The 22464-nt window shown below is 38.1% G+C and overlaps 5 protein-coding genes and 1 long non-coding RNA gene across 7 annotated transcripts; 4 read left to right on the top strand and 2 right to left on the bottom strand.

Annotated features, from left to right (window-relative positions):
- The first annotated feature begins 306 nt into the window (after positions 1 to 306).
- LOC111487769 (gamma-glutamylcyclotransferase 2-3) lies at positions 307 to 4311 on the top strand. The gene is made up of 8 exons (XM_023135296.1): positions 307 to 540; positions 628 to 704; positions 2069 to 2122; positions 2331 to 2387; positions 2479 to 2519; positions 2598 to 2669; positions 3742 to 3821; positions 3925 to 4311. The coding sequence occupies exons 1-8, from the start codon at positions 432 to 434 to the stop codon at positions 4002 to 4004; spliced, it is 570 nt and encodes a 189-aa protein (XP_022991064.1). The 5' UTR covers positions 307 to 431; the 3' UTR covers positions 4005 to 4311.
- Positions 4312 to 5003: 692 nt separating this feature from the next.
- Positions 5004 to 5337, bottom strand: LOC111487770. The gene is made up of 2 exons (XR_002719107.1): positions 5250 to 5337; positions 5004 to 5034 (listed from the first exon to the last, which is right to left on the bottom strand). It is a non-coding gene; the product is annotated as an uncharacterized LOC111487770 (long non-coding RNA).
- Positions 5062 to 8146, top strand: LOC111487766. Of its 2 annotated transcripts, XM_023135292.1 has the most exons (7): positions 5062 to 5080; positions 5252 to 5588; positions 5990 to 6107; positions 6210 to 6421; positions 6502 to 6529; positions 6637 to 6748; positions 7869 to 8146. In XM_023135292.1, the coding sequence occupies exons 2-7, from the start codon at positions 5334 to 5336 to the stop codon at positions 7948 to 7950; spliced, it is 807 nt and encodes a 268-aa protein (XP_022991060.1). In that variant the 5' UTR covers positions 5062 to 5080; positions 5252 to 5333; the 3' UTR covers positions 7951 to 8146. The 2 variants fall into 2 exon arrangements, with proteins under 2 accessions (XP_022991060.1, XP_022991059.1); XM_023135291.1 differs by lacking the exon at positions 5062 to 5080 and having other exon boundaries at positions 5169 to 5588.
- A 580-nt stretch (positions 8147 to 8726) lies between these two features.
- Positions 8727 to 11896, bottom strand: LOC111487761 (lysM domain-containing GPI-anchored protein 1-like). Its single transcript, XM_023135288.1, has 5 exons — positions 10893 to 11896; positions 9826 to 9943; positions 9574 to 9735; positions 9444 to 9475; positions 8727 to 9206 (listed from the first exon to the last, which is right to left on the bottom strand). The coding sequence occupies exons 1-5, from the start codon at positions 11575 to 11577 to the stop codon at positions 8908 to 8910; spliced, it is 1296 nt and encodes a 431-aa protein (XP_022991056.1). The 5' UTR covers positions 11578 to 11896; the 3' UTR covers positions 8727 to 8907.
- Positions 11897 to 15824: 3928 nt separating this feature from the next.
- On the top strand, positions 15825 to 17439 carry LOC111487767. The gene is made up of 3 exons (XM_023135293.1): positions 15825 to 16639; positions 16895 to 17013; positions 17095 to 17439. The coding sequence occupies exons 1-3, from the start codon at positions 16244 to 16246 to the stop codon at positions 17243 to 17245; spliced, it is 666 nt and encodes a 221-aa protein (XP_022991061.1). The 5' UTR covers positions 15825 to 16243; the 3' UTR covers positions 17246 to 17439.
- A 2070-nt stretch (positions 17440 to 19509) lies between these two features.
- LOC111487768 lies at positions 19510 to 21275 on the top strand. The gene is made up of 2 exons (XM_023135295.1): positions 19510 to 20002; positions 20563 to 21275. The coding sequence occupies exons 1-2, from the start codon at positions 19735 to 19737 to the stop codon at positions 20880 to 20882; spliced, it is 588 nt and encodes a 195-aa protein (XP_022991063.1). The 5' UTR covers positions 19510 to 19734; the 3' UTR covers positions 20883 to 21275.
- The last annotated feature ends 1189 nt before the right edge of the window (positions 21276 to 22464 follow it).

The raw sequence follows: 22464 nt of genomic DNA, 5'->3' as shown, positions 1-22464 counted from the left end.
TTTTTTTTTTTTTTTTTTTTTTTTTTTTTTTTTTTTTTTTTTTTTTGAAATTTCTCAATTAAATGAGATTTCTATAAAAAAAATTACAAATAAATGATAGAAAATACCCATTTAAATAGGAATACTTTATAATAAAAAAATATATAATAATTCATTTTAGTTCAAAAATCAATAAATATTTGTCCAAATAAACTAAAATGAAAATGGGAATTTAGTTCATGGGCACTATGGTAAATTCACTACAGCAAAAATTTGGATCGTACAAAAACACCCAAGTAGGAATCAAATACGAATTCCCCACGTTGATCCTTATGATTGGAAGCTATCATCATCTCCCATTTATTAATCGGAAAGGAAATCTCCCCTCCACAACCGAGCGGAAATAACAGAGGCGCCGTGCTCCGCCCTTACTCCGCCACTTTCGATCAAAAATGGTGATGTGGGTATTCGGGTACGGGTCTCTCATTTGGAAAACTGGCTTCCCCTACGACGAAAAATTACCCGGCTGTATCAAAGGCTACCGCCGTGTCTTCTATCAAGGTCCCCATTTGACCGATTTCTCTCTGTTTTTTGGATTTCTTCTATATATATCTTTCTGTTTGATTTGTGCGTGTTTTTTGTTACTAGGGAGTACTGATCATAGAGGCACGCCTGAATATCCTGGAAGAACTGTGACATTGGAGCCTGCAGAAGGGGAAGTTTGTGTATGTTCTTTAAAACCCCACTTTAATTTCTCTGCACAAAAACCACTTTAGTTATGGATTGTGATTCTTGGTGTTCTGGGATTGATGATCAGAGGTTATTGTTTTCAAACATTACAAGAAGCCTTTTGGCTTTGTCTATGATGTTCTTAATTGTGTCTTGTACTGTTTGTCATCGGCTTAATGTTGTGGTTTTGGAAGAGGGAATTGTTTCTTGAGCTTAATGTTAAGCTTTTTTGGCTTCAAAAGTTCATATCATTCTGGAATTTTAGCTGTTACTGATTGGATTTTTTTCCCCCTTCTCCTTGATTAAGTATATTGCCAAAGATGAATGTTGGGTTTAGTTTTGTAATTATGACTTGGCCTCTATATTGTTTATGTATGGTGGAGTCTCCATTTTTTTGGGAAGGTTGGAATAAGTTGATACCTTAGCTCTATAATTAGTGGAGTACTTAAGAGAAACATTGGCGTTGCTGATCTTTTGGGTGCAAAGTTGGTACCTGTCTGACACTGCTTTGGATTCTTGTTTATTCGGAGGAATATTAGCTTTATGGGTTTATGAAGGGCATCGTAAATATTTAGGTGAAAGTTGAATAATGTTTGGATACCCTTAGGTCGTAATGATGAGATCCCATGTCGGTTGGAGAGGGGAACGAAATATTACTTATAAGGGTGTGAAAACATCTCCTTAATCGACATGTTTTAAAACCTTAAGAGGAAACTCAAAAGAGAAAGCCCAAAGAGAACAATATCGGCTAGCAGTGGTCTTGAGCTTTTACAAATGGTATCAAAGCCAAGCACGGGGAGGTGTGCCAGCGAGGACGCTGGGCCCAAAAGGAGTGGATTGTGAGATCCCACGTCGATTGGAGAGGGGAACAAAACATTCTTATAAAGGTGTGGAAACCTCTTCCTAACAAATGCGTTTTAAAACCTTGAGGGGAAGCCCAAAGAGGATAATATCTACTAGTTGTGGGCTTAAGCTGATACAAATGGTATATGAGCCAAGCACCGGGTGGTGTCCCAGTGAGGATGTTGGCCCCCAAGGAGGGTGGATTGTGAGATCCCATATTGGATGGAGAAGAGAACGAAGCATTCTTTATAAGGGTGTAGAAACCTCTACCTAACATATGCGTTTTAAAAACTTGAGAGGGAACCCAAAAGGAAAAGTCCAAAGAGGACAATATCAGCTAGCGGTGGACTTAGACTCTTACAAAACCTCCCGAGAATTAGTGTGGTGGGTCATGAACATATTTTAAGACGTCAAATTCCACTATACTCAAGCGGGTATGTTCATGTTAAAAAATTATAATTTTGGATTAACAAAGCTATTAAAGTGAGGCTAATTCATTCAACTTTTGTGGCCAAAGTGGGGCGTTGCATACAAGATCACCAGAAAAGAGGATAAAGAGGCTGCACTAAATGTAAGTTCTTCAACTCTTTTCTATCTACACGTTTTGTTGGCTAAAATTTTCTCCTTTTCACTGATTCTATCCCCTTTTTATGTTATTATTAGTTTTCATCTTTGATTGACCTGCATTGGGTAGCTCGATCGTTCATCGACCGACATTGTTCATCGATGTAACGACTTTCTTGACGATTTTTCTTCTGTTTTTGTCATGTGTTCCATAGCATTTAGAAGTGAGGGAGAAACAATATGACAAAAAAGAATATGTGGACTTTTTCAATGTAAGTTTCAGTTCATCCAAGGCTGAAGTATCTTAAGCGTTCTTGATATATTTGTGCCTGTTACCTTATTGAAAGCTGCTCAACCTTTTAGGACCCCATGGCTATCACCCCTGTTGTTTCTGGAGTAATGGTGTAAGTAGCAGTATTTTACAATATATATTTACACTTACTTTCTAGAGAATGATATTAGCAGTGAGTTCTATGCCACAGATATATTGCATCTCCAGACAAGAAGCTAAACAAGAATTACCTTGGCCCTGCGTCGCTCGAGGAGATTGCTAAGTATGTGTTCGATTTCGATATGATATTTACACTTCTTGACGCTTGTTGAGACTTGAAAAGATCAATAGAAATGTTAAATGAGATCCCACGTTGGTTGGAGAGGGGAACGAAACATTGCTTATAAAAGTGTAGAAACCTCTCCCTAGCATACGCGTTTTAAAACTGTGAGGCTGAGGGTGATACGTAACGGGCCAAAACGGATAATATTTGCTAGTGGTGGGCTTGGGCTGTTACAAATGATATTAGAGCCAGTCACTGGACGGTGTGCCAGCGAGGATGTTAGGCCTCGAAGGGGGTGGATTGTGAGATCCCATGTTGGTTGGAGAGGGGAATGAAGTATTCCTTATAAAGGTGTGAAAATCTCTCCCTAGTAGACGCGTTTTAAAATTGTGAGGTTGATGATGATGCGTAACAGGCCAAAGCGGATAATATCTGCTAGCGGTAGGTTTGGGCTGTTACAAATGGTATTAGAGCCAGTCATCGGGCAGTGTCCCAGCGAGGACGTTGGGCCTCCAAGGGAGGTGCATTGTGAGATCCCACATCAATCAATTAGAGAGGGGAACAAAGCATTCCTTATAAGGGTGTGGAAGCCTCTCCCTAGCAGACGCGTTTTAAAATCGTGAGGCTAACGGTGATATGTAACGGGTCAAAGAGGACAATATCTACTAGCGGTGGGCTTGAGTTGTTACAAATGGTATCAGAGCCAGTCATCGGGTAGTGTGCCAGCAAGGACGCTAGGCCCCCAAAAGGGGTGGATTGTGAAATCCCACATCGGTTGGAGAGGGGAACAAAGTATTCCTTATAAGGGTGTGGAAACCTTTCACCTAGCAAACGCGTTTTAAAACTACGAGGCTGACGGCAATACGTAACGGGCCAAAGCGGACATTATTTGCTAGCGTGGGCTTGGGCTGTTACAAAACTGCAAAACCAACCAACGTGAAGCAAACAGAAAACGCCCGAACTGAACCGATTAAACTGTCGGTTCATTGGTGGTGGTTAGTGATCATTTGAGTTCAATTTGACAGCATCAGAACTCAAATGAACTAGTTTTTTGTGATCCATGAATGTGCAGGCAGATAGTTGAAGCGCAAGGGCCCTCAGGACCCAACAAGGACTACCTTTTTCAACTTGAAAAGGCTCTTCTTGAGTTTAGTAAGTTCCTGCTACTCTATAACATGTAGAATTTAGATCCAACTTGGCTTTTTCTCTTGTTTTGTGCTTAAATGTTCTTGCTGTTCAACCATTCTTTGCTCAGGATGGGAAGATAAACATGTTATGGATCTTGCAAATGAAGTCAGAACCCTTCTTTCTGATGGGGAGCACACTGATACTTAGCTTCCGACGTCGACGAAAAGCTTTTCGACATCGATGATTTGTTGAGGCTTTCTAGAAGATTTATAAGTCTAAATCAAAAGTCAAAAGTCAAAATCGTCTCGTATTTTATCATTACTTAGATTTATATCGAACATTACCATTAAAAATTTTGACAGATAAGAGAGAAAAGGTAGGAAACGAGAAATTGAAACGTTTTTACTCTCTTTTCTAGTTGTCGGAATTTTAATAGAAACTTTTTTCTCAACTTATAGAAGGTTTACATGTTAATCTTTATTGTTTAATTGATCGAACCATTGGTCTGATTAATGAAATCAACTCGTTTAACCTATTTCTCTTATTGTTTGTCTTGTTTATTGTTTGTTTTTTTTTTTTCTTCCTTCTAAAATTGGGCGATTATATCTGTGAGTGATCGTAAGTATTTACTGAAATTACATGTCATGTGATTGGGTAATTAGCCACTAAGTTCACTCAAAATGAGTGATCGTAAATGACTTTATGGTAGTTATACACTGTGTGATCACATAATTAGCTACCAAGATCATCGAAAGTGGGTGATTCTAAATTACTTCACGGTAATTACACATTTTGTGATCGGACAATTAGCCACCAAGATTATCTAAAGTGGGTAATCGTAAGTGGTAATTTCACATGTATGATTAGGTAATTAGCTACAAGGGTCACTAGAAGAAGATTACGATTCCGACTGTGATTTATGAGTTTAGGTCAGATTAATAAGTTGATTTCACGACGTGTATATATAATTTTTCTTTGTGAAGGAGAGGATGCTAACCCCCATAAGGGATGGATTATGAGAAGTGTGTGAAAACCTCTCCTCAGTAGACGCATTTTTAATGCGGGAAAAAAATTACCAGGATGAGCAAAAATCCACCTAGAAATGGATTTATTTCAAAATTGCCAAAATTAGAAAATAGATTACAATAATTTAGGTTAAAGAAAGCAATTTCTTTTGTAATTAAAAGTCAAACCTTTAATTCTTGTTTTTATTCCTCTCGTTTGTTCTTGAATTTTGCTAATTCTTTCGTGGTTCTTCAAAATAATTATAGTGATTGAAAAAGGTTGGTAGGTTGAAATAATTTGATTATGATTTTAGTTGTAGGTTCATTTAATTCCTTTAATCAACCCAAGCTCTGTTGCAAGCCGCTTCATTTGATTGCAATCATTCATAACAATCAAAATATATCAATTTGTGTGTATATATAATGATCCTTACGAAAATCCGATTACAGGTTTTACATTAATTACCCTTCGAAGTTCCGTAGAAAAAAAGCTCTTCGAAGTTCATTTGATTGCAACCGAAGGTTTCTCCAGATGAAGGGCGGCCATGGCGCTCTGGAGGTGGCCAAGACGGTCATGGAGGTCGCAGACGTGGCCTGGACTGCGATTGAACGTTGTCATCACCATAAACCTAGCAACGATGCCGCCGAGCGCAATCTTACAGAGGAAGAACTGCTTGAGGCTCTGCGATCGGAGAATCGGAGATTGAGGAATTTGCTTGAGCAAAATCTCGACCTCCTTCAGCAGCTATCTGAATCGCACTGCTTGTTGAAGGATTGCCCCCCTGATGTAATTCATCCGTTTGCCCTCTTTTTTCAAGCTTTAGCCTGATTTTGATTCATTTTTTAGTTTACCTTGGATTGAAATTTCGCGCTGTTCCTACTTTTAGGGCTGGAACGATTTATTTGCCTTCTCTTTTCGGAATCATCACTTATTTTATACCGATCATGTGATTTTACCTTTGATTTTTAGAATCGAGCGTTAATTTCAATTACGAATCGTCCAGTTTCCTGCCCTAATTTAGTTTATGCCGATAGGGTAAATGGTTTTGCATTATTTTTCCTGTTTAAGGGTACATGAACGCAATACATGACGATCATAGTATGGCACTTGTTTCCTTTCAATTATTGTATTGTTTATCATTACTCCTGCGATGAACTCAAGTCGTATTTGGACCTTGTAAATCCCAGTTGTACGCTCGTCTCGTTGCGACAGTGGATTCTGAAAAATTCTTGAATGAAATTAAATCCCTCAACGAAGCATCAAAAGATGGAATTACCTATGAGTTTCCTTTCAGGGAAACGACAGGTCTTTCTTTCTTCCTTTCTTCCTTTCTTGAACCAAGCATAATCCATTTTTCATATTGATTGCTTGATGTTTTTTCTCTCCCTTGTTTGGTTCTTTGATTAGGAGCTGATTCGCACACAGCTGAGATTCTTGTGAATGTTAGCCGCGATGCACCCAGTTGGTGGATATGGGTTACTGAAGATATGGTTCCGAGTAAAGTTGAAGAATGGAGTGGGATTGATGATGAAAGCTATGTGATTGTATCTGAAGAACATGTGGTGGATGCAGTTGCCCACTTCATGGCTAGATGTATTATGTCCAACCCGAATACCCGGGTATGCCTATCACTTTGGATGCAAATTTCTGTCTAGATTTCTGTAATGAATCTTAAATATTCTAGTTTTCGAAACTGCAGAACGTATCACCTGAGGAGCTGCAGAAAAGTACGTCTTTCGTTTTGTTAATTTGACCTCTGGACCGTGGGGATTACGCTCGAGCAATGGAACTTGTTGAGTTGACATGTTGTGCAATTGTGTTTATCTGTTTGCAGCAATAGCAAAAGCGCTGAAGGGTATGGGCAGCAAAATGGAAAAGATGTTTGAAATTTGGCATGCTGGGCTGCTGTTTTATTCCTTGGCCACTTGGGGACTTGCATTGGCGGGGTCAGTTTTCCTTCATTTATATGTCTTATTGAAAATGATCACCATTTTGTTTTTCTGGATACCTCATGTAGAATATGAAACAGCGTACTGATAGGAGAATTTGCTCTCTGCTTATGATTGTTGAATTATAAGAATAAATCCCATGTTGTTGAGGAGTGTTGGGAGGGAGTCCCACATTGGCTAATTAAGGGAATGATCATGGGTTTATAAGTAAGGAATACATCTCCATGGTACGAGACCTTTTGGAGAAACCAAAAGCAAAGCCATGAGAGCTTATGCTCAAAGTGGATAATATCGTACCATTGTGGAGGTTCGTGATTCCTAATATGATATCAAAGTCATGTCCTTAACTTAGTCATGTTAAAAGAATCCTCAAGTGTCGAACAAAGAAGTTGTGAATCTCGAAGATGTAGTCAAAAGTGACTCAAGTGTTGAACAAAGGGTCTACTTTGTTCGAGGACTCGGAGTCGAGCCTCAATTAAGGGGAGGTTGTTCGAGGGCTCCATAGGCATCAGGAGAGGCTCTATGGTGTACTTTGTTTAAGGGGAGGATTTTTGGGAGGGAGTCCTACATCGGCTAATTAAGGGAATGATCTTGGGTGTATGTATAAGTAAGGAATACATCTCCATTGGTATGATGCCTTTTGGGGAAACCAAAAGCAAAGTCATGAGAGCTTATGCTCAAAGTGGACAATATAATACCATTGTGGAGGTCCGTGATTCCTAACACATGCTTGGATTTAAAATCCAATGTGCACGAGCTTGGAGCTTGCCATCAAACTTAGAAGCCCTCATCACATAGCTGGAGTTCTTTATCATGAATGCTACCATTTCATTCATTGATTCTTGAATGGGCTAATCTAGTGAGCCTAGAAATAGTCATTCCCAAATTCATTAGTTTTAGTATCCCACTGCAATTTCATCCCAAGGGCAGAAAGAACTTTATCTAACCAATGTGTTTTCACACATTTCTGTCGATCTATCATCTTATCTTTCAAATAGGTTTGATCAGATCTTACCAAGGTTTTTTTTATCTAAATATAAACAGCAATTTTTGTCCTAAGTTTCAGATTAATTGTTTGATAACGTTGTCTGTTCGTCACGGGTTTTGCATATTGCAGCTTGTACCAGGGTCGTGCTATATTGAAACTGGCCGCCACTGGTGTTCACCATACAAGCAAGGCGGTGATGAAGGTGCTCTGAAGAAGCTATGTCAACAAATGTAAGATATTGTTTGGGGTTCATTTTCCTGTTCATTATTCGTTCTATCAAGTGATGTAAATAACTGTTAACATTTCTTATGGCATTGTTTGTTTTTTCTTTTGATTATTCGTTCTTTTTAGTTGTGTTAATTACGGTTAGAATTGTAAATCTTGTACATAAACGTCATTTCCAGTTCTACTTTGTGTTATGACAAGCTTGCTCGAGTAAATCTTACAAGTTTCATTGAGTCCATTGGATATGAAAATTAATTAGGGAAATTTTGAAACTAATTATAAATATTTCTAAACTAAGTTTTACTAACTAAATGTCTATGGCTGTGCTTATTTAGTAAGTTATGGTCTTAAAGGAGGTCTATTCCGCTAGTTTGGATTGGGAAAGACACCAACTTTCTCTTTTTTGAGAGATTGTCATGAATAGCAGGACAAACACGGGGTATATGACCAATCACCAAAATCATGTCTACATTTATAAAGTCTAAAACGCCTCAAAATGTACTATAGGAAATGTAACTAGTCAATTCTTCCTACCCAAGTTGTATGCTATCAAAACTGTTGTTGCCTACTCATTTTTAGCTTATAACATTGTTTTCTTTACAATTGTTTTCAACATATTTCCTTTCTAAAATATCTCTCAAATATGACCTCGGACTCAAACATACATCAATATTGTCTGCAGCATCCGAATTTCATCCGGCTAACTTATTCGCTGGGTTAGAACAAAAGTCGCACAATCAAACCATTTGAATCAATAAAATCTTTTAACATATTTCAAATCTCTCTCTCGTGAATATAGTGTCCCTAGGCAACAGAATCTTCATCCCAACAATAACTAAGAAACAAGTAGCAATCTTACATGAACGGTAACACAGACAAGCGGAATCTACTAAGACAGATAGTACAATTACATGAAATCAAAGAAAAAGACCAAAAAAAAACTTTACAATGAAAATGATGTTAAGAAATAGGCAACGATAAATAACATCAAGGCAGCAAGGATACTACCTAACGGATTCGCCAACGACGAGGAAGAACTGGAAGACGGCGAACTAAACCCGGTACCAACGGGGCCACTGGCTGGCGGGAGTCCGGGGAGAGATCCAATTGATGAAGGGATCAATCCTGATCTGGGTGCAGGTGATCCAGTGCCATCAGATTGAGGAGCAGGTACAGGTGCAAAATTTGAATCTCTGATTACTGTAGTAGGTGGGGCTTTAAGCGGGGGAAATTGCTGTGGCCCTGTAATATAGAATCACCATGAAGAACAACATGATTATGGTTGGCAGATATCTTAAAGTTGACTCGTTATGTATCGCCGTCAGCCTCACAGTTTTAAAACGTGTCTGCTAGGGAGAGATTTCCACACCCTTATAAGGAATGTTTCGTTTCCCTCTCCAACCGATATAGGATCTCACATAGAAAAACCCACCAAGCCAAACAACCTAAAAGGTAAGCTTTTCTGAGAATCAAGGTTACCTGGGCATCGAGGCTGAAGATTCGAAGACAACCTGTGAAATGCAAATAAAGATTCATCAAAAAGACTGTTTGGATGAAACAATAACATAATCGAAAAGCTCGAAACCAAGCGAGAAGAAACAAGACATACGTCGTCAATAGGGTGCCATTTACAAAACCACCATAACTACAAGATGTAACATTGCAACCTGCACTACTCTGCTGAGCAGTGTAGTTCCCAAGCATTAGATTGCTGTTTCTGCATTGCATACTTGAACAAGAAACGGCAAAGGGAGCAGGCATGCAGTACAGACTGTTTCAAAACAGACAATCAAGCAAATCAAAACCATCAATCTTCAGACCACCACAACAATTCAAGTAAAAAAAGCTACCCAATTATTACTTGCGATTCCCCGGCCCGCAGCTACATTGCACGCAATGGCTTGCGGTAATCGCATAGCTTCCGTTTGGCACGATCAAGCCGAAGTCGGAGGAATATCTTGGAAACTTAGATGCACAGGCTGTAGAAATGAAAATGAACATACCCTCTCAAGTTCAGGAACAATTAGGCCATCTTTGGGGTTAATTATGTAGGCATTACAAAGGATTATGAGGAAATTTTGACTGTTTTTAGTGTTTGATCCAAACTAAACTTCAGTAATGATTCAGCCTATAACAGCCTAAGCTCAACGCTAGCAGATATTGTCCTCTTTGGACTTTCCCTTCCGGGCTTCCCTTCAAGGTTTTAAAACGTGTCTGCTGGGAGAAGTTTCCACACCCTTATAAAGAATGTTTTGTTCCCATCTCCAACCGATGTGGGATCTCACAATCCAACCCCTTTGGAATCCAGCTTCATCACTGGCACACCACTTGGTGTCCACCCCCTTTGGGTCTCAACCTCTTCGTAGGCATATCGTCCGGTGTTTGGCTCTGATACCATTTGTAACGGCCCTAGCCAACCACTAATAGATATTGTCCTCTCTAAGATTCTCCTTTCGAGCTTCCCCTCAAGGTTCTTAAAATGCATTGGCTAGTGAGAGGTTTTCAAGCCCTTATAAAGAATGTTTTATTCTCCCCCCAATCGATATGGGATCTCACAATTGGGGGTCCCACATCAATTGGAGAGGGAAACGAGTGCAAGCGAGGACACTGGGCTACGAAGTGGGATGGATTGTGAGATCCCATATCGGTTGAAGATAAGAACAAATCATTTCTTATAATGGTGTAGACACGTTTTACCTTGAGAGAAAGCCCAAAAGAGAGACCAAAGACAACAATATCGGCTAGTGGTGGAGTTGAGCTGTTACACTGCCTTTCGACTAAACATGGCACATTATTCAATATATTTCCTTCAACACCCAAATTGTGCAGCAAACCAAACAAGACATCATTCGTTTCTAACAATTCACAGCCTCAAAAATCAAGCACTCAACAAAACATTAAACATCCCAAAATTTCTGCAAAACATACCTGGCAAGGGGACGGCCAAGATGTCACCAGCCTTAATACTCGGGTTTCCCATAGCATTAACATTCATCAAATCAGTAATAGTGGTCGAATATCTAAACGCAATCCCTGTCAAAGTATCTTCAAGTTGAACAACGTAAGACAAGTAAATAGCAGGCAAAGAATTGTCTGTCCCATTAAAACAAGTACAAGGAAGTGGCACAACAAGTGTCTGTCCAACATCAAGAACAGAGGGATCTGATATCGAATTCGCCTCACGAATCTGATCCGACGAGACCAAACCAGCATAGATAGTATCAGCAATCGACAAAAGAGTATCAGATGGGCGAGTCTTGTAGCGTGTCGAAACCGATTTACGAATCCCATCAACGCAAGAACAAGAAATGGGGATTTTAATGAAGAGCTTCGAAGGCAGAATGTGATTTTCAACATCTGGGTATGAAACATCTATAGCATTGGCGGTGAGAATCGAAATGGGGTCGACTTGAAACAGCGAAGCAACCTCAGAAACCTTAAGATCGGTGTAAAGAGTGTAGCCGAGAAGGGCATTGCAAGAATCGGCGTTCGAACATGGCTCTATGGTTGATTTAGCGCTAATGAAAGCTATATTGAACAAAAATGAGGCTAAAACAATAAACAAGAACAAATTTAAAGCTCTGTGAGCGCTATACAGCGCTCGAGCTGCCATTTTGCAAGCTTTGTTCTTAGAAAAGCAGAGAGAAATTGGGTTTTTCTCTACAAGAAATGGAGCTTGAAATGAACTCAAATAGAGAAGAAAAAATGATATTCGAGGCAAATGAGATTCAAACCACTCATAGGGTTCCAAGGGTTTTCGAAATTACGACCAAATTTTAAAGAAAATGATACTTTTCTTACATGAATTCAAAGGGTTTTAGGGTTTTTGAGAGAGAAATTAAAAGGTGGAGGAAAGAATCGTGTTTGGAGTACAGAGGCAGACAAAGACACTGCTCAGAATCTCGATCTTCGAGTTCTTTCTTTGGACTACTATGCCCGCCGGAGAGCTCAAAATTCCCGCTTTTTTGCAGCTGACAAACGACGGCGTTTCGCTACTTTCTGATCCCGGAATGCCTTTTCCGGTGAGGGTATTTTGGGAATTTCAGCTTTTTAATTTTTCCGGTGAGGCTTTCTCAAAAGAATTTTTTTATTTTTGTCTTTTGGCTGATAGAGTCCATATGATGCTAGGTGACACAATCGCACTTTTAAAGGCAGCGGACTAGCGATTGTGCGGCACTCACTTTCCAACGACAAGGGTTTGGCTTGCCATAGGCATGCGGCCATGAGCAACACGCCCTGGACGAGCATGACCGTGACACTAGGCTCACGCTCTTTGAAGTGCGCGTACTAGAAACGCACTCGCATATTGGTGGACAATTATTTTTTCAGAAATTATACTAAAAAAATGATTATTTGAAGAATTAAGGGTACAGGTGGCGGTGTCAGAGCAGTGTTGATGCTGATGCAGCAAAAAGATGCAAGAAAAGAATTTGGTAAATTTCCTACCAATTTTCCTTTTTATTTTTCAATTTACCAAATTATATCAAATTTTAATTTTAATTTTCAATTTCATACTTTTTATTCGTTTAATTTATTCACTAATCTTAACAAAATAAATAATAAAATCTAAAATTAACTAATTTTGATAAAGAAAAACATTTCGTTACAAAATTAAATTTAATTATAATATTTTTTATTAAAAAAAAATACAATTCTCGTATCAATTCTTTTAAAATCTTATAAATTTTACAACACATGCATGTTTTATAAAAACATTTGTATGTTCGTTATTTTAAGGTTAGAGGTTCGAACGGTTATTTATTTAAAAAATATATTTTATTACTCATAGTACATATGAGTATTTTATTATTATTATTATTATTTATTTAATCAATCTATCCAAACAACGTGGAGCCACAATGGGCCAGAATTAGGCAATAGGCTAGGTCCATGGACTCGCATTAAATGGGCCCAATTATATTTGGGCCGAGAAGAAACAGAAGGCCTGTATTTGAGCCCAAATAAGTATTTGGATATCAACCTCGTAATTGGGCCAATGGCCCAAACGAGAGGATCTCCATTTTAAAAATTGGAAAATAAAAAAAAATAGAGAATATTTAATGACTGGGGACGGGGCACCGTCTGGCACGAGCGCAGATGAAAAAGATAGACTGCTAATTTGTCCCTACTCTCAAATAAATAAATAAATAAATAAATAAAAAGAAATGAGTTTGGGTTAGTGGACCAATTCAATTCCCTATGCCCACACATATGGCTCGGTTAACGTGACCGTATTGGCTTACAATTATTGCCCCTCCCGTTTCCCAACCCCTCGCCACTCCTCCGTTAAACAACATCGCCCGCCCTTTATTCCATGGCACGGAGCGAAGAAGTTAGTTGCGTGTTGGATGTCTCGATCATGCTTGTTTAGGACGTGTTATTCATGGTTACATGTCCGTTCCAAATTCTTTTTACTTTCTCTCATATTAAATAAACTTCTACTATTCTTGTTGTGTTAATATGAGGGTTTATGATCGCTCGCTAAAATCATGTCTACACTCGTTAAGGTTAAAATACACCAAAGTGTACTAAAGGGGAATGTGGGTAGTCGACCATTCTTCCTATCTTGTTTATTCCTTCTTTATTTTCTTTGGTTTTACTATATACTCATCAAACGTGGTCCATACATCTAACCACCATATTTGACTTTCGTGAACCCTAGCCACTTAAGAGTTGTCCATGGGACGAGTGGGAACAAAGACCTTTTCTCTATCTCTGTCTATACTTCCAATTTTTATTTTCTATCGGTGTAAAATTGTCCATTTATTTTTTGTAGGGAGTAGGAAATTAAGCAGTGGGGATTAGAGAAGGATGTTACGGTCATACTTGTCCAAGATATGTTGTCCACGGTTGCATGTTAGATGTCCCAATCATACTTGTCTAGACCATGTTGTCTATGATTGTATGCATGTTCCAAATCTTTTTTACTTACTTTTATACTAGATAAACCTTTACTTTTCTTGTTGTGTTAATACAAAGGTGTTGACTGCTCACCATAGTTACGTCTACACTCATTAGTGCTTAAGTACCCCAAAATGTACTATAAAGAGATGTGGCTAGTTGTCAATTCTCTCTATCCAGATTATATGCTATCAAAGTTGTGGTGGTTACTATTATTTTCTTTCAAATTGTTTTCATTACATTTCTTTGCTCACATTTTTCAAAACATTTCTCTCAAACGTGAATAGAGGGTCGATCATATGCCAATATAGTCCACGAAGTCCGAATCTCACACGACTAACTTGTTCGCTTAGTTAAAACAAGTGATGCACAATCGTTCTCCTACTATTACAAAAGCACAAATGTGACCCAAGTCTAGTATCGAAAATAGTGACGAAAAAGCTAATCATCGTCCCCAATTTTGTTTTTCTAACAAGAAGAAATTCATCCCCGCTTTCTCTCTAATTCTCTATTTGAGTAGGTGTTCTATCTCTCGACCCGAAAAGTCCACACAAATAGGAATGTACAAAAAAAACAATCTTGAAAAGTAGTTGTGTGGACAAAATTGAATAATGGTTGACGAGGAAATAACATAAACAGAAAAACACTCTTAAATTCTAATATTTTCCATCAACATTAATTAACCAAATTAATGTGAAGTACTATGCTTATTCACTAATTAGGTAGGAGCAGAAATAATGGAATCCATTGTTTCAAACAGCATTAAATTAGCACCAAAATAAAAGTAATATTAATAAATTATATTTTTAAAAAATCTAAATATGTGGCCTTTGTTAAAATAAATAGTGTAATATTATTAAATTATGAAACTTTCAAAAATTAGAAAAATAACATTTTATCCAATACTATCAATCTTATTACCATTTTGTCCTCCAAAATGATTTCGTAGGCCCACAGAACCACGTGGCAAATTTGTAATAATAATAATAATAATAATAATAATAATGTAAGAATCTGATTTGTTTAAAAATTTAATCTGAAATATTAAGATAATTTTATATTAAATAATAACAATCATCAGATCCCATTTACAAAATAATTAGTAATAAAGGAAAATAAAATAAATATTTATCATTATTATGCCTATACTTTTAAGGAAAATAAAATAAATATTTTCCCCGTTGGACACTGTAATGAATTCTTCGGCTGTGATAGCTTCTTGTTTCTTTCTTTCCCTTCTTTTTTATTTATTGGGTAATAATTTCTTGATTTTGACATGGTTTCCTATTATTATTACTTCAACTAATTTATTCAGATTCGTTTGAGATTAAAAAAAAAAAAAAAAAAAAATGTTTGAGTTAGTTGAGCCCTCGACAATCCTCCTCTCAAACAAAATACACTATTGAGGCTCCCTTGAGGCATGTGGACCACTCAAACAACCTCTCCTTAATCAAGACTCGACTCCTTTTTTTGGAACCTTCGAACAAAGTACATTCTATGTTGACACTTAAGTCACTTTTGACTACATGTTTGAGGCTCGCAACTTCTTTGTTCAACATTAAAGATTCTATTGACATGACTAAGTTAAGGGTATGAGAATCACAACTCTTTACAATTATATGATATTATCCACTTTGAGCATAAATTCTTGTGACTTTAGATTATAAACCCATGATCATTCTTATTATTTTTTTTATATATATATTACAATATAATTATAATATTGGTTTTTGTTTAATTTCATATAGTTTTTAATAATTTATTCTCCAATAGATAATAAAATTTTAAATCTTTTTTAAAAATAAATACTTGCAAATCTTAATTTAATATCCTCCAACTAATAATACAATCTAAATGATTGAAGGCATAGTCAAGAAAACAAATAGTATAATATGAACGTTTAATTTTCGAAAATTCAAAATTTAAAAACCCAAATAAATCCAATTAATTAAAGTTTTGTCAGAAATAATATTTATATTTATCTGATCGTACTTACCCACTTTAGGTTGCAGATTCTGGAGAAAAGATCCAAAACAGAAGTAAAAATATTTTCCTTTAAGACAGAGGAAAGAGTAAGTAGAGAGGGAATCATTTACCTTTCATCATCATACTCAGACAGCAGTGATTGTGTTTCACTTCCATGGTGGTGTGTGTGTGCGCGCGCGCGCCGTTGAGTAAACCCACGCCTGCCCAATGCCCATCTCTTCGCTTCCCGTGACGCTTTAAAATCTGTTTATCAAAAGAGATATCGATATTATTATGCCTTTGCTTTGGCGTTGGCCTCAGTCCTAACCAGATCTAGACCACTGAGTTTCATAAAGTAGAAGCTGTTTCTGTTTCTGGTGCTGCTGTTGTTTGCAGACGTTGTGTTCGACAAAATGCCAAGGGGGGAATCGTTTCTGAGGCAGATAAGTAGAGGGGAGGGCTCGAGATCAACATCGAAGAGGTGGGGTGGGGAGTTTAGGAGAAGCCCTGCTTCTGAAGAGCGTGTCAGTGAGGGAAGCCATTGGAATGAGAAGATGGAAGGGGGTGTTAATATGTATGGGATGGACCATGGCGGAGTGTCGAGAAGGAAGAGGGTGATGGTGGTGGTGGATCATACTTCACAATCCAATCATGCAACTATGTGGGCGCTCACTCATGTGGCTAACAAGGGCGATGTTCTTACTCTCCTGCATGTTATCACCAATTCCTCCACCGATTCTTCTTCTTCTTCTTCTTCCCCTTTCTGTGCTACCTCTCTTGGCTCCCTTTGCAAGGCTTCCAGACCAGAGGTTAGAAGGGAATTCAAAACATCCCCCATTTTTCTTAGCCTATTTACGGTTGATAATTGTTGGGTGGGAGTCAAACGTTCGCACGAAATAATCATCCGTAAGGATTGATTTTTTGGGATCATGAGAGTTTATACTCAAAGTAGACAATATCATCCTACCAGTGGGTAGATTCGTGGTTTCTAACATTTACTTCATCTTTGATGCTCAGATCTCACATCCATTTTTTACCAAGTGGGTTATATGAATTTTTTTCAGGTAGAGGTGGAGGTGCTGGTGATCGAGGGGCCGAAGCTGGGCACAGTGATGAACCAAGTTAAGAAGCTGGAAGTGTCGGTGCTGGTTTTAGGACAGAGAAGGCCTTCGTTTCTCAGCTGGTGAGTCGAATCCAACAAGCAAATTCCTGTTTGATTCATTGTTTTTGTAACTTGAAATGTGGTTTGGTGAATTGATCGTAGCTTTTGTGGGAGTGGTGGGGCGGGAGATCTGGTGGAACAGTGCATAAACAATGCAGAGTGCTTGACGATTGGGGTGAGGAAGCAGAGCAGAGACATGGGAGGGTATGTAATCAACACCAGATGGCAGAGGAATTTCTGGCTTCTGGCTTAGTTATTGCTTGAAGGTAGAGAAGAGAGTTCTTATGAATGAATGACCCTTGGAAGTAAGTTGTAGTGTAATCTAAACAATAATAACCCTACAGACTACTGAGATCTGTACAACAACTAACAAGTTTATCGTCGTCCTATGAGTTAACAACTTGTAATTGCTAACAATCTATGAGAATTCAGAACAACGATCTCTTTGCTCCTTGTGTGTGCCTGTTTTTTATTGGATCCTTAGAAATTGATGTGCTGGAAGGTAATAGATTTGTTTTCTGGACAGAAAACATTGGTTTTTGGGCAGGGCAAATTGGATTAAAAAATGAGAATAATTTATGTTTCTTAAATGTTCATATAGATGGGGAGGCAATCATTCAAATTTTCCATTAATGGTAGGTGTCTTGCATTTCATACTTCCTCTTTTTTTTTTCCAACTCTATCCCACTTAAACTAAATCCAGCCCATCTTCACATTTTTTTTCTGCATTGTTTCGTTATTCATTTCGTGTCGGTTTAGAATTTAGTCTAGATGGTTTTGAAGGTCAGTAACCGTTCAAACTCACCGTTAACAGATATCGGCATTCCATCCTTCCTTCTCCTTTCAAGGCCTACTCGAATAGAGAATCCAGTGTTTTTTAATCGTGAATATTTGAATAGGACGATCCGCCCCATGGTTTGCTTCGGAACAAAACAATTCCAATTAGGCTAGTTGAATTGGAATGTATATCTCCCCAAACCATTTTCTTATGGGCATTCTGAAACCATATTGACCAATCAATTATCTTGAAATAGATGAATTTAAGCTCCAGTTTGGGCCTGTTCTATGGGCACCGCCGTAGATCCTTACTGAACCCAACATGTAGCAGGCTTGGACGCCTCTCTTTATTTTCTTTTTCTGACACCTTAAAAGATGTAATTTCCCTTCTTTTTTGTTTCCTTACCATAAGAACAAACTTTTTGTGTACAAATTTGGGAGCAAACTGATATCCTTAACTAACTAAATTATGCCATTAAATCATTACTACCCAACAAAAAGGCTCCACTTCTAAGCCTAGGTTTAGATAATTCACCATCCTATATAAACTTTCTGTTCGATTCTACTTTTTCAGTCACTATCATAACCAACGGAGCAACAAACTTATCTTTCAAGTCTAAGTTTAGATAATTGACGGTGCATGTGAGTATTATTGAGATTGCAATAACACATTTTTGGACCCTTAATCTTTTGACCTATCAACTTGTTCTATAACATCTTTTTCTCGGACCCAAAATTGATATCATTTTTACTCAATAATAGAAAGAAAAGAGAAGGAAGCCGTTAATCCTTGAAACTAGATCTCTAACAATCCAAGTCTACTGCTAGCAGATAGTCCTCTTTGAACTTTCTATTTTAAGCTTCTTTCGAGATTCGCATCTGCTAGAGAAAATATTTCTATACTCTTATAAACAGTGTTTCGTCTCCTATGTAAGACAACTTGATAGTAAGATATTCATCTCGTTGATGATGACGCCGCCTACCTACCCAACCTTACTTTGAAACAGAGCTTCTCCCTCACTCTCTCACTCTCTTCCCATGTGGATGTGGCCATTACTTTGCCTTTTTAAGCCTTATAATTGGCAGATTGCTGGTTTCTATACTTTTTAAATAGCCAGCCCACACTGCATTGCCCTTTTTTTTCTCGGTTTATCCCACAAAAGAAGCCACTCGGTGCGTGGAATCAGCAACAGCCTTGTGACCCACCACAAGTTCTCCATCATGTCTTATAATCTGGATTCCATTGCCCATGTTGCTTTAAAAGCATTTAGAAAATTCTGCTTCTGTCAGCTACTTTCGAGTTTGGTGTAGATGCTTCAACCCGATATAAACACCAAATATAAACACCAAAGTAAAGTCGTGAAAGCTTATTACTAAAATAAACCGTACCATACCATACCATACCATCCATTATACTTAAAGAGTAGCATCAAAATCATGTCTCACACTTAGTTACCATAGAATTCTCAAGCTAAGCATGGAGCCTATTTCAAAAATTCTCATAACCAATGAAGATATATTCCTTACTTATAAACCCTTTAAATGTTTCCGTGGGGTGTGTCGAAATAAATCCTTTTCAACTTGTACATGGGCCAGGTAAATTCTTTAAAATGGATTTGTTGTGGTGCAGACACATGTAGGGTTACACGGATCGTGTCCAACAAATTTCGGGCCGGGTTGCGTTGAATTCGGGTCAAGTCAATGAAGCACACGCGCTGAAATTGGGTTGAGAAGTGTGTATAGAAGAATCGTCTTCTACTTCAATTTTGCTGTTTTCAATCTTTATGAAGGCCTTATGGGGTTGGGTCAAAACGTAGTAGCAAGGGGGCCAAGTCCAAGACCAACTTTCCTACCTATCTTATTAGAGACTATAAATGACCAACACCAACCGCACCTCCAACCCTCAATTTCTCTCACTTCACTTCACATTCTACTCCCCACCTTATTGCCTTACAATCAAAAAGCATGAATGTGTATAGAGCTCAAATGTCTTCCTGTTACTTCCATCCCAAAGAACTAGTGGTGGGTGTCTGTGCTTTGTGCTTAAACGAGAGGCTTCTTATCTTGGCGTCCAAACGAGGTCCCCATCGCCACCATTCTTCAGCCCCAACCTGCCGGAAAACTCCCATCAACCTCTCTAAGATCTTCGCTTTTACCTCTTTCATCACCCGTTTCGAATTCCGCCGTTGGAAGCCGGAAAACTCGGCCGATGAAGCCTCCACCAGTCAAGAAGGTACTTCCCTTTTCACCTTTATACACATCTATATATCCTTTCTCCCTGTTCAAATCTCAGAATCATGAAGAAAACTATTATGGGTTTGTCTAAAGAATAAGAGCTATGTTAGTAATCATAAGCTCTTCTAGATTTGTTTACCGATGGAAATACATTACTTACAAACTAATGATCATTTCAAAAATTAGTTAACTTGGCAAATGAGTGGTTTGGCAGAAGGGGGCGGGTTGTCAGAAACACAGAAAGTACAAGAATAAAAAAGGAACAGAGTAAGTATCGGTGGAGGAGACTGTTTAGCAACAGTTGGGAAAAGTTGAAGTTTGAATTGTTCCAATCATAACGAAGAATGAAAGTAGACAGCTTCTGTAATCTCAAAGATTAGACAGAAACTAAACATAATTTTGGGGGGTAAACACAGAAGCAAAGTGGGTAAGGGACAAGGAAAACAAAACACAAGTTTAGTTTACATCTGGACAACACAACACTGACAAGTATCTTTCAAGTTCTTTGTTTTTTAAAATTTTAATCTTTTGATGGGGACCACTCCAAAAATTATGTAGACTCATTCATCTCGATCAACTTTGGGAAAAATGGAGTTGGGTCATGGGAACAGAACAAGGTCTCAGAGGTGTTCCTGGAGAAGAACTGTAGCCTGTCATGGAACCACCACTTGACCAAAGACTCCAAGCAGACCAAGACTGTGATAGAGCATGGCAAGCCCCGTGCCTCGCTTAGGTGGCGGAAGCGGATCGGCAATCTATTCCAGCTCATTAGAAGGAAAAGGCCCAACAAAGGGACAGTCTGCCACGTGGAAGGAGTCAAGACAAGAAAAGGCTGGATAAGAACTCTGACAAGGTCAAGGAATTCTGAACAGGCATAAAGGAACATCTATCCCTGAATTGGAATTCAAATATGATTTGTAAAAAGATTCAAGTCTAGTCTTAGGGTTTCAAATTTTGAACAATAAACCATCACGAACCTCCCCAATGGTTAATATTGTCCACTTCGAGTATAAGATTCCATGGTTTATAAACTCATGATCAATCCCTTAAGACATGTTTGTGAGTGAAAAAAGAATAATGTTCAAACCAATCTCACCAACCTAGACATTCTCTTGCCATGAGCGAGCCTGTATGCATGCGGGAAGAAGATTAGAATTAGGCAGAGGCTACATCTTTTAGCAGTGTCCTTGACAAGGGCAATTTGTCACAAGTGCCCTATGAAGCAAGAGGACCATTGATTTGGAAAAAGGACCACAAATTAAGGTCCAGGAAAGAAACGCTCATAGTGGCGCGGTCGAAAATGACAAGACATCAATCTTCACCCAACTTCATCAACCAAAAACCAACACCAACGCCACTGATTAAACATTTCAGCAATGTAGCATTTTCATTTTCTCCTACATCAACAAGTAGCGATTCTCCTACATCTACGTAAATCTTTGTCTCTTTGTTTAACCTATATTTGTGGGTGTGTGAGCGCGATCGATCCTACTTCCGCTTTCGTTACAACATCTCTCTCTATAGGCTCAATTTCCTATATGGTATTCCAAAGATATGGTTGTCGCACCCTTTACTCTTTAGGTTGTAGCTCTATTGTTCATTTTCCTATTCACAAACAATTTCCCAAAGGTGAATTTCCTAGGAACTTTGTTAAGAATGTCTTTTTTTCACCCTCTTCAAATCCAATAAATGATAAGAATTTCCTAGATATTCCTCCGTCTCTCATATGGGTTTCATAATTATAGGAATTTGTTCTATAAGCGATACGGAGAGAAATGATACTATTTATACTACAAAATGACAGAAAATGAACCAGAACTAATAAGATAAATTTAATCATTCAATATATCCAATACCCAAATTACGATCCACATAAATTCAAATAAGTATTATTTGCGTATCTCAATTGTCATTTTAAATAAAATTTCGACTCTAATGATTCAGAAATTTAAAGGATTAGGCAAATTTACATGGAATAGTTTTTTTTTTTAAACCTTTAATTATGTAACAACCTTAGGGAATGATCTTGGGTTCATCTAAAATTTCCCGTTCTGCTTAGATGTGACTACTGATGTGACGAGTTTTACCTCACCGATCAGCAAAAAATAAAAGAGAGAGAACGAAAATTTCCCCTCCAGAAATTCTGTGGACTGAAAGAACAAAATAAATGACATGGAGCCTCCTTCATGTGAGTGTGTAAAAGACACAACTAAAGGACACATAGCACACTGGACAGAGAAATATGGTAGAAGAAAATAATGGGTGGTGATTGAACAATTCAAAGTGTCTGCTGCTCACATGCATCTTAACCGACACTCATTCACTGCGCAGCTTCTTCCATTCATTTCTGCAGTTCTCTTCCTCGCTTTTGTTTCTTAAGTTTTATATTAAAAAGAAAACCAAATTCTGCTGCTCAGTAATCTTGTTTACGAAACTTGTACTTGTGTTAGGCTTCCTTTG

The sequence above is a fragment of the Cucurbita maxima genome, unplaced genomic scaffold (assembly GCF_002738345.1).
Source record: "Cucurbita maxima cultivar Rimu unplaced genomic scaffold, Cmax_1.0 Cma_Scf00012, whole genome shotgun sequence".
NCBI lineage: Eukaryota > Viridiplantae > Streptophyta > Magnoliopsida > Cucurbitales > Cucurbitaceae > Cucurbita > Cucurbita maxima.
Note: the sequence above shows the minus strand (reverse complement) of the source record. Positions and strands in the feature narration are given on the sequence as shown.